At 56.6% G+C, this 15,121-nt stretch overlaps 5 protein-coding genes across 5 annotated transcripts; 1 reads left to right on the forward strand and 4 right to left on the reverse strand.

Annotated features, from left to right (window-relative positions):
• Positions 1-389: 389 nt before the first annotated feature.
• Positions 390-3,775, reverse strand: F5144DRAFT_33283 (uncharacterized protein). The gene is made up of 3 exons (XM_066784135.1): positions 3,688-3,775; positions 2,072-3,638; positions 390-1,981 (listed from the first exon to the last, which is right to left on the reverse strand). The coding sequence occupies exons 2-3, from the start codon at positions 3,534-3,536 to the stop codon at positions 537-539; spliced, it is 2,910 nt and encodes a 969-aa protein (XP_066648365.1). The 5' UTR covers positions 3,537-3,638; positions 3,688-3,775; the 3' UTR covers positions 390-536.
• Positions 3,776-4,000: 225 nt separating this feature from the next.
• F5144DRAFT_33051 (vesicle transport v-SNARE protein VTI1) lies at positions 4,001-5,148 on the reverse strand. Its single transcript, XM_066784129.1, has 3 exons — positions 4,421-5,148; positions 4,164-4,362; positions 4,001-4,107 (listed from the first exon to the last, which is right to left on the reverse strand). The coding sequence occupies exons 1-3, from the start codon at positions 4,818-4,820 to the stop codon at positions 4,020-4,022; spliced, it is 687 nt and encodes a 228-aa protein (XP_066648366.1). The 5' UTR covers positions 4,821-5,148; the 3' UTR covers positions 4,001-4,019.
• Positions 5,149-5,490: 342 nt separating this feature from the next.
• Positions 5,491-7,048, forward strand: F5144DRAFT_481483 (autophagy protein Apg6-domain-containing protein; the record flags this gene model as incomplete). The annotated part of the gene is made up of 2 exons (XM_066785286.1): positions 5,491-5,575; positions 5,649-7,048. 2 exons carry the CDS (start codon positions 5,491-5,493, stop codon positions 7,046-7,048), a joined length of 1,485 nt encoding a protein of 494 aa, XP_066648367.1.
• A 523-nt stretch (positions 7,049-7,571) lies between these two features.
• F5144DRAFT_588651 (glycoside hydrolase) lies at positions 7,572-8,521 on the reverse strand (the record flags this gene model as incomplete). The annotated part of the gene is made up of 4 exons (XM_066789954.1): positions 7,572-7,659; positions 7,796-7,922; positions 7,989-8,019; positions 8,090-8,521. The coding sequence occupies 4 exons, from the start codon at positions 8,519-8,521 to the stop codon at positions 7,572-7,574; spliced, it is 678 nt and encodes a 225-aa protein (XP_066648368.1).
• Positions 8,522-9,528: 1,007 nt separating this feature from the next.
• On the reverse strand, positions 9,529-12,403 carry F5144DRAFT_479391 (heterokaryon incompatibility protein Het-C-domain-containing protein; the record flags this gene model as incomplete). The annotated part of the gene is made up of 5 exons (XM_066785163.1): positions 9,529-10,752; positions 10,820-11,361; positions 11,413-11,592; positions 11,652-12,209; positions 12,280-12,403. The coding sequence occupies 5 exons, from the start codon at positions 12,401-12,403 to the stop codon at positions 9,529-9,531; spliced, it is 2,628 nt and encodes an 875-aa protein (XP_066648369.1).
• Between the last annotated feature and the right edge of the window lie 2,718 nt (positions 12,404-15,121).

Consider the following 15,121-nt stretch of genomic DNA (forward strand, 5'->3'; position numbering starts at 1 on the left):
GGGAGATGGATGGAAAGATGGGGCGAGGGACGTTTGGTTACCCTGGTTACGACCTTGTATGGATCATGATGGATGGGTTCAAGAGGAATGCAGGTTGATGATGGTGGATGGTGGCTCGAATGGGCCGGGCCATATGATATTCATATCGCTTGTTGTTCCGTTGCAAAAGCGGGAAGGGTGCAAGTCGTGGACCTTCACATAATGGTAAAACGGCGTTCCGCGGTTGCTGGTCTTAGTATACATCGCTCGTCTTCATTCTTGCCATTTCCTCTTGAATTCATAATGCGGTAGTGACAGGGGCCAGCGGTGCACTGCAAAGGGGCAATAGCTAACCATTCGTGTCCTTCGCGCTTCCCTTCACACTAGGTAGATCGTCCACCTTGTCGGGTGCCACGAGCGTCAAGCCCAGAACCAGCTACCTATAAGCATGCTATGTACTTGCTAACTAAACCCCCCCGTTAACCCATAGCATAACTCATCTTCCACTCTCCCCAGCCCATGTCGAGCACCCAAGCGCCTCCCCCCCTTCCTCAAACTCACAAACAACTAAAACAAAACTCCCTCTCGCACCTAAACCCACCCTCCCCACACCGCCGCATCGTCCCCCCCGGCGTCTGCACAAGCTCCGACTCCAGCAACCTTGCAGCAGACGAAGACGGGGTCCACGGCGCCATCGACCTCCGCCGCCCCCGCCCGCCGGTCGGGGTAGTCTGATTCAGATTCAGCGCGGTACCGCCGCCGGCCAGGACGGCCTTCTTTAGTTTCGACGCCGACGCCGACGCCGATTTTGTCCCGGTAAGGCCCGGCGTCCAGAGCCCGAGTCGCACGTGGTGGCCGGCGGGGGTGGTGCGTGTGGTGGTGCTGGGTTTGGCGGGGCTGAGGATGGAGAGCTCGTCTTCTTCGTCTTCGTCGTCGTTGGCGTTGTTGGTGGGGAGCAGGGAGAGGACACCTGTGCTTTTCCTTGTGGTTGTGGTTGTTGGTTTTGTTGCTGCTTTTGTTGTTGTTGTGGATGATGTTAGGGGGCGGGATTTGGAGCGGCGGCGGTTGGGGGCTTTCACTGGTGTGTGGGGGGTTGCTTGTTGTGGTTGAGGTTGTTTGGGTAGGGCTGGAGATGGCTGGGGTTTTGAGCTCGGGTCAGTCAGAGTTGGGGACGGGTCTCTTTCGAGGTTGCTCGAGAGGGCGTAGATCTGCTCCTCTGATGAGAACGGCGGATCCGAGTCGGGTACCTCTGGTATCTGCACTGGGCCGTCTGCTGTTGATGGGCTAACGGCCGGCTGGGCGCTTGGTGAAGTCTCCGGTATCTCCTGCCTCATCGGTGGTTTCAAGGAACTTCTTCCATGAATGGCTGATGGATGATGGACTGCCCTGGCTGGCGTCTTCTGCGATTGAGCCTTACTTAAACGGCTCTGCCTATCCGTAGGAGATGAGGCCACCTCCATCGCCCCAGTACCAGCGTTCAGCTCTGGGCTCGCAGGTGGTTTTCTTGAATCTGGTTCCATGATCAAAGGAAGGCGAGCCCCGAGCATCGACTTCCGCCTAGTCATTCGCCGTTTATATGTTCCCTCGGATGGAGAAGACTTGTCGTTCCCAGCGATCCCAGAAATCCCGGTTATCGGAACTGGGCGGCGCGGCACGCTCCTCTCTTCTGGAAAATTTGACGAGCCACCCTTATCATGATCCACGGCATAGTCTAAGCCGAGCATCCGAGCTGGCGACTGAGATGGTGCAACAACCGTGGAGCCCACTATTTGGATGACCTCGTCCGCAGCAAGCTTATGTGCAGGAGTCGTCGTCCCTGAACCAACGTTCTGAGAAATTTCACGGAATACGCCATGCTCAGAGTTGGTGGTTTTGGCGGGTTTAGTTTTGCTGGCCTTGCGTTGCGGCTTTCCTCTCGGCAACGCGGGCTCGTCGTCGTCTGAAAAGGCATACGCCGGATCGACAAAGTTTCTTGAGAAGGCTTCTGCTGGTGGTTTTTGGGCTTTGTTATCGCGTTTAGGAGAGCACGCATCCCGTGGTCCAGGGCCTGTTGAGGCTGCCTGGGGATTTGATTCAGCTAGGGGAGTCTCACGATGCCTTGGTGAGTTTACTTCGCTCGGTTCCGGGCTGAGTATTCGAAACGAGCGGGCGTCAAAACGCTCTGTTATGGAGATCTCAACCCGTAGCGTCTGATTCTGTGGTTTCAAGACGAGTTTCTCATCGCCGTCGGAGCCGTTGATATATGCACCTGGGTTCCCCCCGTGTAATTTTAGGGCAGCTGCAGGCGGGCTTGGTGAAGGAGACACCGGCTCACTTGGTCTCACTAGATTCCCTTCTGTTTCTTGGTTTGCTATCCCATTAGGGACTGGCGTGCCCGGTGTATGGGGTTCTGTGTTCTTGTTCCTTGATGCTGGTGCGGTAATGACCCCATGGCCTTCGATTTCGGCAACTCTTGCAGGCCCCGGGGCCAAGCTTCCGTTTGGTGTACGCGTTTGTTTGGTGGTGGGTTTATTGTTCAAGCGTTTCTTTTCCATCTTTTCCCTCCCAGCCGGCGATTTCGCAAGCTTTCCATCTTTCCCTGGTTCCTTGGCTTTTTCAACATTCTTGCGCCCCGTTCCCGGTGGCCTGCCCCTCCTCTTGGCCGGGGCCTTTTCAATGTTCTTGCGCCCCGTTCCCGGTGGCCTGCCCCTTCTCTTGGCGGGAGGCTTTTCTGGCGGAGGACGGGGCAAAAGAACCTTTTGTTTTACCACATGCTCCACGCCCTGCTCGTTCCGCGACACATCCAAAAAGACGTCATCCTCGTCCCCGGCATCCTGTTTGCGAGCAGCGCTCAGCGATAGACGTGCTGTCTTTTGTTTGGCCGAACCGGTAGCGTCTCCTGAGGTGAGAGCATTCCTCATAAACGGCGACGGCAACTCGGGGGTTCTCCAGGTCGGATCTGTGGTCGGCATCGAAATCGGCGTGCCATACTGCATCGGCATTCCGAACGACATCTGACCCGGGTACATCAATCCCGAGAACCCGAGTGGCGGCCCTCCCAACATTGGAGTGGGCGAAGACCACCCACCCACAACAAAAGGGGGTTCCCCGACCTGAGGAGCCATTGAAGGCAGCATCTCCCCCCCAACGCGACTGAGTCTCTTCTCAACCCTGCCCCGCACCATCCTCTCCTCCTCATTCAGCGACCCAGCCTCCGACACCCCGTCGCCCTCCTCCTCCCCCTCCTCCTCTTCCTCGCCCCCCCCCAGCTCCGCATCCTTCAACGAATGAACATGCCCATTATCCACCACAATCTCGCCCGTCCTCAAGTCAATCTCATCGCCAACACCGGTGAAGTCCCTCTCGTATTTCTCAAAGATGCGCTCGAACGCGGACTTCAGCTTGAAGGCGGCAAAGGCGCGCGAGCGCTCGAGGCGAGCAGCCGGGTCGCGGCGCGCATTGACTGCCTCGGGCCGCTCGTTCAGCTCGTCGGCTTCCGGGTCCTCGTAGTTGGGATGGTTGGGATCGTGCTCGAAGGGCGCGGGACCGAATCGCGGGCGCTTGGTTGGGGGTTCCATGATGCGCGCATGGCCGCCTGTGCGCGGGATCGGTTGCGCTGGGGTTTTTTTATCGAGATGTTGAAGTTCTTTGGATGGTAGCTTCAAGTCGAGTCGCGTTTCCTAAAGTTGTTAATGGTTGCTACAGTGTGATTGGAACAATTTCGCGCACAGTGGTTTAGATAGGTGGGGCAGTGACTTGATGGGGCTGGAACAAATGGGATGTAGTGCGTGCAGAAAACCGAGGTGTTCTTCAAGGTGCTAGCTATACAACATGCAGTTCGCTAGTCAGATATCAGAAACTCGTCGACCTTGTACATTATTAGTGGGGTGCTACCTGCGTTGTCGAAACTTGGCTCCGACCCTCCTGGTTTCCGGTTGCCGAGTCCTACAGCACCAAGGCCGCCTCCATTCATTCAAAGAACACCGAGAAACTCCTTCTAGCCCGAATCACCCAATCGCCTGAATTCAACATGTATAAAACACTAGCCCGCTATAAAACAATCACTTGAACTTGCTGAAGATAACCGCAATGATGAGAAGAACAAGAACCGTGATGATGGCAATGGTGATCACCCGATTGGTAGCCATCCTAAGAGTTGTTAGTTGGGACCTCACAGTGAGCCCAGGAATGCAAGAACGTCATACCTACGAGCGATCCCTTTGAGGCTCTTGATGCTGCGATCAACATAGCCTTCGCTCTCATACAGGACCCTGGTGGTGTGGTCAATCGTCTCGCGCTGCTGTTGCAGCTGCGCAAGTGTGTTGGCCCCGATCGCCTCGGTCTCGTTCGCCAGCACCTGGCTGGCCTTCAGCCGCTGCGTGCTGCGGTCCAACCGATCCGTGCCTGTAGCATAATAAGTCAGCCTTGCTTCGTCTTGGAAACCCAAAATTGGCAGACGTACCCGACAGCAACTGCTGCCTCTGTTCGAAATGGGCATCTCCTGACGAGGACCCCGGGTTGTCGGTATACCGAGAACCGAACAAGGCGCTCTTATCATCCGCCAGTGTCCGCAGCTTCCGCCGGTAACCGTCGACGTCTGTCTTGTAGTCACGCAACCGCCGGTTGATAGCGGCGCGCTGTGTCGAGGGTACGTTCTGCTTCTCCATTTGCATCTGGTCGACCAGCTCGCCCGTCTCTTCCAGCGCCCGCTCAGCGGCACTCAGCGCCGCTTTCCTCGGCTCCCCCGACAGCTCCACGATTTGGTCGAGCTTCTGTACTAGGTCCGCTTGGACCAGTTGGTATTCGGTCTCATAGTGCTTGAACAGCTCAGTGCCAGCGTCGGTGTCGAGCGGGGTGGCCATTTTCTTAAGTCGGAAATCGGGGACGTCCAAGGATTATAGCCGCAAAGTTGTCTGTCGTCAAAGAATCGCTCGCAAAATTTGATGCAAAGAAGCGCAAGTAATGCGATGGAGAGGCTAGAGATACAGCCTGCGGGCGCTTAGGAGAGGCTGCTTCTCGGATCGCAAGGGTATCTAGGCAAAGAGGACCACAGTTGGTACCTCTATCTTTACTTCAAGGTTCGATGCTGCTGGAATCTTGTGTCGCGAAGTGGGCGCTGTTGCGTCACTGGGGTAGTTTTGTCTAGTGTGTCGTCGTTGGTAGATGAAGTTGGCAAGTCTCAGGCCGAGGATTGCGTTGCTTCGCCTCTCAGGTTGCCTGGTTGCAGGAGTTCACCAAACCCGGACCAGTCAGGAGCCATGCACGTGCCACATGACGATCACACGGGGAACAAGGCACTGTGGACAGGGTTGATCTATTAGCGAGAGGGGTGGCTGCAAGGGGCCTCTAGCGGGTGAGAATGTATTCGTACAGTACCTACCCAGGCGTGTACCTTCCGTCAGTGACGTTGACTCGACAGGCTCCAGTCTCCCGAGTAAGAAACACCAAACCGCTCGTGAACTCTCAACCTGGTATCACATCACATACGGCTATCATTAATCCCCGCTGGCTCCGGCATGGGAATTCCCAACCATGTATTGCCAAAAATGCCGTACTCCACTCCGGCTTGACGGTTCGCTAGAGGACCTGAATCCCGCAGCATATGACTTGCTCGTCGGTAAGCAGCGCCAAAGCAACACATTCCCATCCCGTCGTGACCTGGAAGCTCATCTTCTCTCCTTTCCATCTAGCGACGCATTCGCAACAGGGCCCAAAGAAACCGACCACACCCCGGGCTCTCCACTCACAAGACCGTAGCCGGAAGGCGACATACGACCGAGCAGCTCGAAATGCGCCTCCGCCGATAATCAAGCGTCATGGGGGGGCTGGTCGGGGCGATGGTCACGGTCGCGATAACTCCGCTATGTCATTCATCTTTCTGACCGAGTCCCAAATAGCGCCGCCGAATCCGGCCCTACAAAGGAATCAGCAGCCTCAAAATACTTCGGCAACACCAGCAGCCGCCGCCAACAGTCCCGAAGACGAAGAGGACGCTAACAAATCGTATGAGGTGGAGCGTATCACCAAACTTTTTGAAATACTCTCTGCCCGCTCCGACATCGACCACCCCGTCTGCGTTGACTGCACAGACGGACTGCTGGAGGAGTTGCAAAAGAAGCTGGAAATCACAACACGGGAACGGGATGCATACATCGGGTTTCTGAAGGAGATACAGGCCAGCACACCAACAGATGGAGAACTACGGGCTCGGGAGGAAGCTCTTCGGAAAGCACAACAGGCAGAAGCCGCGGCACGTGAAGAGGTTCGCCAGCTGGAGCGGGAAAAGGAAGCACTCGATGCCGAACTCCGTGCTCTAGAAGGAGACAGCCAGCAACTAGACGCCCAAGAAGAAGCATTTTGGCGCGACCGTAACGCCTTTGCAAGTCGGCTCGCCGATTTTCAAAACGAGCGCGACAGCATCAACAGCAAGTTCGACCACGACTCACGCCAGCTTGAAAAGCTACAGCGCAGCAACGTATATAATGACACCTTCTGGATCAGCCATGACGGAACCTTTGCCACCATTAACGGCCTTCGCTTAGGCCGCCTCTCCGCCAACCCCGTCGACTGGCCAGAAATTAACGCCGCCTGGGGTCACGCCCTGCTTCTGCTGTTTACCGTCGCCGAAAAGCTGGGTTTCCGCTTCGAGGGCTACGAGCTCCAGCCCATGGGCTCAACATCCCGCATCATACGCTACGACCAGCCCTCCCCGTCGTCCAGTCGGTCAGGCAGCACATCGGCCCGTAGCGCTCCCCCTCCTCCTCCCAAACGCCACGTCCTCGATCTCTATTCGTCCGGTGACATGCCTCTAGGCTTAACGTTTATGCACCGCAAATTCGACAACGCCATGACGGCATTCCTGGAACTGGTTCGCCAGCTTGGCGCCCATGTGTATACTCAGACGGCCGCCGAGGGTAACCCCCTCAGCCTTCCTTATCACATTGACGGCGACAAAATAGGGGATGTGAGCATCCGACTGGGTGGTGTGGCCCAGGATGACGGTTGGACCAAGGCCTGCAAGATGACGCTGACGTGTTGTAAGTTTCTGTTAGCGCATGCGAGCAATGTCAATGGAGCAACCGGTCCTTAAGGTCTTTTGATACACAAGCTGGGTTGGGATTTTGCAAATTAGCGGGTTTGGTTGGCGCATGGGGCTATGAGAGTCTGATTGATTGCCTTGTGGAATTTGAACTTTTAGCATGCGGTCCATTATTTCTTATTTCATGGAGCTACTGATACCAACACGGCGTTGCAGGCGATCTATTGGCCCGAGGCAAACAAACGAGCATGGGACGTGAAGGGACAAGTTCGACGGCACACTTCTCTCAAACTATCCATAGCCTTCACACTTTAAATTCACACCCTACCGATATACGAACGGGCTACGAAGACAACGACACAGGCGAAATAATAACCTGGTGATGAAGCGACATAATGCCTGACGGCAATCGCGGCCGCATGTGATTTGCGATATGGAACAACAGCAGTATATACACCCTCACCTTTGTCCCCAGACTGTATACACTTCTCGCAGCCACTCGTGCTCAACCCCCGGGCTCCCCCAGCAGGAAGCCCAGATAATAACCAAAGCACACAACATCCCGAGTGACAGCTTACTTGGAGCAGCCGCTCTTGGACGAGATCTCGGACGGGCAGGACACCTGCTTGAAGGTGACCGCCGGGTTGTCGGCGCCCTTGAACCTGGAGAGGAGCAAGCCTGTCAGCCAAAACCAACCCAACCCAAACCGGTCTCATATCCTTTCCTTTCCGTCCCCCCCACCAGGGATGGATGGACAGAAGGGGGACCCCAACGCTAAAGAGGAAAGAAATAACGTACCAATCGAAGCGCCAGTAGCAGCCATCCTTGAGCTTGGCCGGGAAGCTGTCGCAGTCGGACCGCGAGTGCACGCCGCCGTACCGGTCGCCCCAGCCGTTTGCCGGCGCACCGTACTGCTCCGTGCAGGCTGTTGGCGGGGGTTAGTGGGATGATGTGGGTTGGGTGAAAGGGGGAGGGAGGTGAAGTAGCTTACCGTTGAAGAGACCAACGCCACCGCCGGGCATCTGTGGTGTGTTGTGTTAGTGATCGGGCATGATATGTATGTATGGGTAAGATGAGGAGAGCGCAACGCACGGCAATATCAAAGTGGTTGTTCCCCAGGTCGCCTCCCGTGTTGGTCGCCTGCACAATCATCTTCTTGCCCGAGACAGGCCCGCTGGTGAAGGTCAGCTCGTAGCAGGCGCAGCACCACTGCGACTCGGAGCTGCCGGCGATGTTGACGGCGGCCCAGCCGTACGCGAGGTCGTCGCTGACGGCCCACGGGCTGTGGCTGGAGCACATGTAGGCGCCGCCGCCGTTGTCGCAGCCCGACTTGGTCGCGCCGCCGTCGTTGAGCGGGTTGTCCGACTTGTCGCACGTCCCCACCGGCGACGAGGAGCCCTTGCCCGGCCACGCGCAGCTCGGCTTGCAGCAGTCCCAGTAGCGGGTGGTCTGACCGCTGCCCGAGGCCTGAGCCAGGGCCATGGCCGGGAGGACGGCGAAAAGGGTGGTCGCGGAGAGATGCATGGCTTGGATGTATCTACTGTGTAGGCAGTACCTTGATATAGAAATGTAGATCACGGTATGAGAGTGTCAACTACGACAATTCCGGGGTCAAGCACATCATGGCTAGAGTTCCCGAGATATATATATCTATATCCCCCATCCCAATCTCCCCACTTAGTCTCGACCGCCCAGCAGATCGGCAGGCAGTTTGTGTCCGAACCAGGAACCATGTCTAGTTAACGGAGGTTCCCATCCAGAGTGCGCTCCGGAATAGCCAAATGAAGTAGACCCATCCGCGTCACTCCGAAGGAGAGTGATCCCGACAAGCCGCGGGTATATGGAGACATCCCGCTTCTCGAGCATGGATGCCGGTGTGTTGTGCAGTACATAGGGAAGGCGAGTTACCACCGGGTCGTTAACCGTCTTGGCCCTGCTCAGATCTCCCCTTTTTTATCTTCACCTCCCTCTCCATCCCACAAAACAGAGCCCACTCCGTCCAGCAACCTTCCTTGAAAGACAAGGTTTGACGGAACCAGGGGAGAAAAGTGAGAACCAAAGCGGTTGAATCATGCCTGGTATCCCTGTTTGGCCCCCCGCACTTCGGGGAGATCTACCGAAGGGTGGCCAGATGTGGAGAGGGGAGAGCGCTATAAATCAAGGCAGTTATGCACCCTGCCCCAGATTAATATATCTGGGACCCAGTTGCCGCCGGCCCAAATGGGCGGTCACCGCGGCCACGGCACAAGAAAGCCAATAACTGCTCAGTTGGTACCTGAACGACTAGTCAATCCTTTGGAGTGCAACCCCTCGTCGTAATGGCAGTCCCAGAAAGGCATCGGCGTTGTGTGTTGATAGAGAGAACGACTATCGAACCGCTCGCATCTCTGAGCAAGTTTATACCCCTAAACAACAAACAATAGGGGAAACAAAACACCACAAATCATAGGAGCGCGTAACTTTTGACGGCTTCCGCTTCCACCCTTGTCAACCGCGCACAAAATCATCACTCCCAGCACAGGGGGGGGGATCTAGTAACCCCACCCGCGGCGTCCACCGCTCTCTTCCTCCTCCTCGTCATCGTTCCGCCGACGGTTGTAGCCGCCATAGCTGCCACCCTCCTCCTCTTGGCGACGACCATATCCACTGCTCTCATCCTCTTGGCGACGACCATACCCACTGCCCTCCTCTTCTTGGCGGCGGCCATAACCCCCATAGCCGCTGCTCTCCTCCTCACGACGTCCGTAACCGCCGCTCTCCTCCTCGCGACGGCCATAGCCACCACCACCACCATAACCGCCACTCTCCTCCTCGCGACGGCCATAGCCGCCACCACCGCCATACCCACTGCTCTCTTCCTCACGACGCCCGTAACCGCCGCCACCGCCGTAGCTGCTCTGCTCAGAACTGCGAACATAGTCATCAGCAGCGCCGCCACCGCCGTAGCCGCCGCTAGAACCGCCATAGCGGGTCTCGGTGCGCTCACTGTAGCCGTAGCTCTCGCCGCGGCCGCCGCTGTCCTCGCGCTGCTCGTAGCGCTGGTACTCGCTGCGGCTGCCACCGTCGCCGTACTGGGTCTCGGTGTACTGGGCCTGGCCGTAGCGGTCGCCGGAGCGGCCGTACTCGGTGGTGGTCTGCGAGTAGCCGCCGTCCTCGGTGCGGCCGCCGGCCTGGTACGATTCGGTCTCGTCCCGCTTGAACCCGCCGCCGAGGATGCCGCCGGCCACGCTGCTGAGGAAGCCGCCCAGTCCGCCGGACTCCTCACGGCCGAATCCACCGCCGCCGCCGGCTGCAGCGTTCTCGACTGCGTTGGAAAAGCCCTGCTTGACGCCGCCCATGATGGCATCGGCGGCGGCGCCGGCGATGCGGTCCTCCATGGTTTTTTCTTCCTCGTTCCTGAAGTTCTTGTGCATCTTCAGCTTGCCGCCACAGCCGTGGCCGCAGTCGGTCTGACCCTCGCGGTGGTTCTCGCCGCGCTCGACGCCTTCGCGGCTCAGTTTGCCACGGTACTCCTCGCGCTGTCCCTCGCTCATGTCTTCCCACCACTCCCGCACCATGCCAAAGATGAGCTCGCGGCCCTCCCTGGCCCCCGCAGGCCCCTGTTCGCGCTGCGCCGGGTGGTGTAGCACTCCGTAAATGATCGTGTTAAGGAGCTGGTCCACGTCAATGCTCTCGTCATCCCACGCATCCATGATCTGCGGCACGCTCCAAGAGACAACCTTGGACGCGGCGCGCCCGCCAATTTCGTTGAGGATCTGTGGGAGGGGGAGGGGTTGGTTAGCGTGGTTGCCTCTATCAACAATCGTGTCTCCCTCATCTTACGTTGGTGAAGTGGTCCTTGGCCAACATCGAGTGGGTTGGGTCGGTGGCGTCGTCGTCCTCAAAGACGATGTGCTGCTCGTTCTGGCTGCTCTGGATGATCTCGGTGGCGCCAGTCGCGAGCTCGTTCTTGATCTGATCAATAACCGGGATAATGAACGGCGCAATGATTTGGAAGACAAAGACAGACATCTGCTCTTCTAGCTGCTCGACAATTTTGGGCAGGACGGGCACCTTGGAGATGGCCTCGGAAATGTTCTTGAGGAGCTCGTCGTGGAACTCGATGGCGGGCATGATCTGCTTAAAGATGGTCTGGATATACCTGGTGAACTCCTCAGGTTCCCGCGGCGAGACGCTTACGTTCTCCATCTGGGCGGCTTGGGCGTTCTGCTGGATGTCGTCGATCTTGGACTTGTCGCTGCCACCGAGCAGGCCATCGGGGATCTTGTCGAGAAGCTCACGAAGAAGGCTGGTGTCGCTTTTGCTGCTCTGCTGAAGGGTTCCCTCGAGGTCCTCAATCTCGCTTTGGATCATCTTGTCGGACACTATGCTTTGTTAACTTGTGTAGCTGACACGGGGTCCGTGAGAGTGATTACATTCGCCGGTCACCGAGTGCAGGAAATCAACACCACCAAAGGTGCCAGTAACGAGAGGATAGACCGAGCCGCGAGCACCGGGAATCCTCAGCTTCGTGTTGCTACCAACGTGGGGGAAGACGCCTCTCTCGCCCAGCTCGATCAAGGCAAGCTCAGTGTAGTTGCTGTGGGCAAAGAAGTCTACGACATGTTAGCACCCATAAGGCCGCACGGAAGGAGGGCTGCCGCCAAGTACACACCCTCGAGGCAGTGGAGGCCGGTGCCTAGAAGACGCAAGGCTTCGTAGAGTTCCTTTTTGTTATTGGACTGGCCGTAGGAGCGGCCCAACCGGATGCACTTGGTAAATAGGCGGCGCACATGCTGGGCCGAAGTCATGATGCCGGCGTTCTCGTTCGCGATATAGTTCTTCATGCCAGTTTCCTCGTCGATGGCTAGCTCTACCGACTCATCGACGAGCCCGCGCAGCCGGGGATCATAATCGGTCGCATCCACATTGTCGGCATAGTTCTTGGGGTTGTCGATGTGGTCCTCGGGGCGGTAGCAGCCCAGACGGTCGGCGGTGACCTCAAACTCACCACTCCCGTAACCGAAAGTGACGAAACCGAGAATGCAGAGGAGGAGGCGGATGGCCTCGGCAGAGACTGCCTTGACCGTGCCAACGTCGATAGCCTGCGAGTAGTCGCGCAGCCAGTTACCAAAGTAGACACGAGAAACCATCAACTTGTCGAACTTCTTGCCGCCGGCCACACGGGCCATGGCAACCCTGAGAAGGGCATCCTCGATATCGCCGTGACGCCCTGGCAAACGAAAGAGTCAGCTAGGTAATGGGTAACAATGGCATTGGAGAGAACGACTAGGGCAACTCACAGTTCTGGCCCTCGACCTTGGAGATGCCAGCAATGTTGCCGGCGCCAAAGGCCAGCGTGGGTTGCACGAAGCAAAAGAGAACGATGAACCCGAGTAGGAACGGGTAGGGTTTGAAGGTCGCCATGATGACGATTGCTCAGTTAGCTAAGGTATCGGTACTTCCAGTCAATCGATGCGACGTGATGAGTTGTGTAGGTGGTGAAGAGAGGAAGACGGATAGAATCGCGGCGGTCAAGAGCTGGCAAATAGCTAGCACGAGAATTAACACGAGTGCGGGGCAATCGAGAGAATGGGAGATGAACCTTGTCAAGCCCCGCGGTTGGTGATGTTCGGGAGCTTGCGAGGGTGGGTTCGAGATGGAAGAAGTCGGGGGGGGAATCGAGAATGCACTTGGTTTTACAGTGGGGGATGGCGAAGATGAAATACCAATGAATTAGACATCAATCTCTCCTAGACTCTATGGAACCCCGCGAAAAGGGGTCGATTCCTTCTCAGTTTGGGTTTCTTTTTCATGCGCCGCCCGACCTCGTCCCCTCATCCCGCCTTGACCAACCTGAAGGTCAGGTTTCAGCAATCGGAAACCTGCCAAGCCAGCCATTCAGCTTGCTTGGTCGTCTCTGTCGCGGGGCACTAGGAGGGGTAGTTTTTGGTGGAGCGGGGTTCCTGTGGATGGCCCCTGTTTAAGCAGCGGGGCGCTAGCAGCACCCCTGCAAGAGCTCGGCTTTTGGAAGGTGCCGGCCCCACCCCGACCAAAACTGAAGCCAAGAATTGGCGGACGCGTTTTGTGGGCATCAAAACACAAGAACCTCGAAATGTGACAGCTCGAGATGTGACTGCAGCTGTCGACGGCGACCAAACCACCTTTATTTTATGCTCATCTAAATTTTGGGTGTCTCCTACGTCCGGGACGTATTGTTTGAGAGGCGGCAACCTATCCTCCTACTTTGACGACTTGAAATAGCACAGTCATAGCCAAGTTGAGATGGCGGGGTTTGCAGGAAGCTGAGAGGAGTGATGAGCCCCGTGGAATCTAGTGTGTTTTCAGGTGCCATTTTCACAAGGTATCGCCGCTGGCTCATCCCCCTCTTCCTTGAGTCACGCAGCCTCGGCCTTGCAGATGATCAGAAGGGCCTAACCCTGCTCGAGGTTCAGCTCCCCAGGGACCCGGTTGCGTGCTGACGCGTCGGCTGTCAAGCAAACCGATCTCCATGCATGGTGTCTGTAGGTACGTACATACAGGCAGTCCTGATGCACATTGATGTATCATCAGAGTCAAGAAGGGAAAGCACTCCCAAACCACACTCCGAAAGGGCAAAACTCGGCCCTGTTCCTCCCAGTTTACCAAGCGCCATATCATGGGAATAAGTAGAGAAACTAAAGCAAGAGGGATGCTGAGGAGTAAGCCATTCTTTCGAACCTGCCTTTTCCCCTCTCCGGACAGAGACAGCAGAGGTACTTCACATTGGCATCTGGTTTGCCCCCAACTTTTCCAATAAGTGGCACCTTCGCAAAATACACCACGAAATACCCGGCCTATGGAGGACCTAACCTTACTTCAGACCCCAACCGACTTACATGCCGTTTCTTACTTCTTATCAAGCAAGCTGGTACACGGTGTACGTCTTCTCGAGAAAGCCCCAGGGGTATAAGCACATAGTTACAGACTGAGCCGGATAGCTGCTGTAAAACAGAGAACCTGCGATGCAGTGGCCGATACTATAAAGCGGTAGAAAGGCTCGTTGGGGCCTGAGTTCAGTTGTCACACGCGCCGCTGTTTCTCATCCTCGTAAGAAACCAAGTGTGCATACCCCAAAGGCTTAGCACCGTGGAGGCAGACGGGAGCGGCCAAGCATTAAAACGCCGGACCACGCTGGGATCCAAGGGCTGCTCCAGCAGCTCCGTCCCAGGTTGCGGGAGAACCGACGGGAGGTTGGGGAACCACAACCTCCAAGCGCTGATAACAGGCGCTCAGGAAGCGCTGGTGTCGGGGAACTTGCTCAGGCACACAGGAGACAAACGCCCAGGCTGGGCGGGGAGCGTTGAGGGGGAGGGCTCTCCAAATCAGCCAAACCAAATTAGGGCTGCCTGTCACCCCTGTCGGCTTGGAGCAATCCCACTGCGGCCATTCTGGCGACTCGTGTGTTCGCTGATCTGATGCCCATTGGACGATTTCGGGTCCCTGTGTGACCATGGGCTGATCCCGCTTCGAGCACTCGAGAACAGTGCAAACACCGTCCCAACAGCGCTTCGAGATGAGAATGACCCGGTGTAGCTTTGAAACTCGGCAGTGGCTTTATGACGTCTCCCAGATAGCAATGGTGATGGGTTCAGCGCAAAAACAACGCATTTAAATGTGCAAGAATCTGGACATCGGAATTATTGTAGATTAAACATCGTCTCCTGTGGGTTTGCCGAAATCTATCGTGTTTTTTCTCGCTGGTCTGATAACGGACGACAGGTCTGCGCTAAAATCAGTGACGCGATGTGTTGTGCAGTGAGAGCTTGGGTGGAGGTCGGATGAGATGCAATGGGAAAGCGGGGTGGAGGTGAGGTCGTTCGTTGGCAGCACTCGGCCGATGAACTCGTTGCACCAGCCTGACATATTTGTATGTATGTACGTACTATTATTGTGTACGAGGCACTCAAGGCTCTGCATTGCATTCAAACTCTGGGGCTTTCTTGATTGCTCCGAGAAAATACCGCCGCTATGGTGGAGGGCAAAGACCTTTAATGGGGACGGTGTGACCGTGAAGCTCTTAGTCCAGGGCACCGCCTGTAAAAGACCTGATCGAAGCTTCAGTGGTGCCTGTTGATGAAATTGGAGGCCAAGGTCGCGCAGGGC

This window comes from Chaetomium tenue, assembly GCF_020726465.1.
Source record: "Chaetomium tenue strain MPI-SDFR-AT-0079 chromosome Unknown F5144scaffold_1, whole genome shotgun sequence".
NCBI lineage: Eukaryota > Fungi > Ascomycota > Sordariomycetes > Sordariales > Chaetomiaceae > Chaetomium > Chaetomium tenue.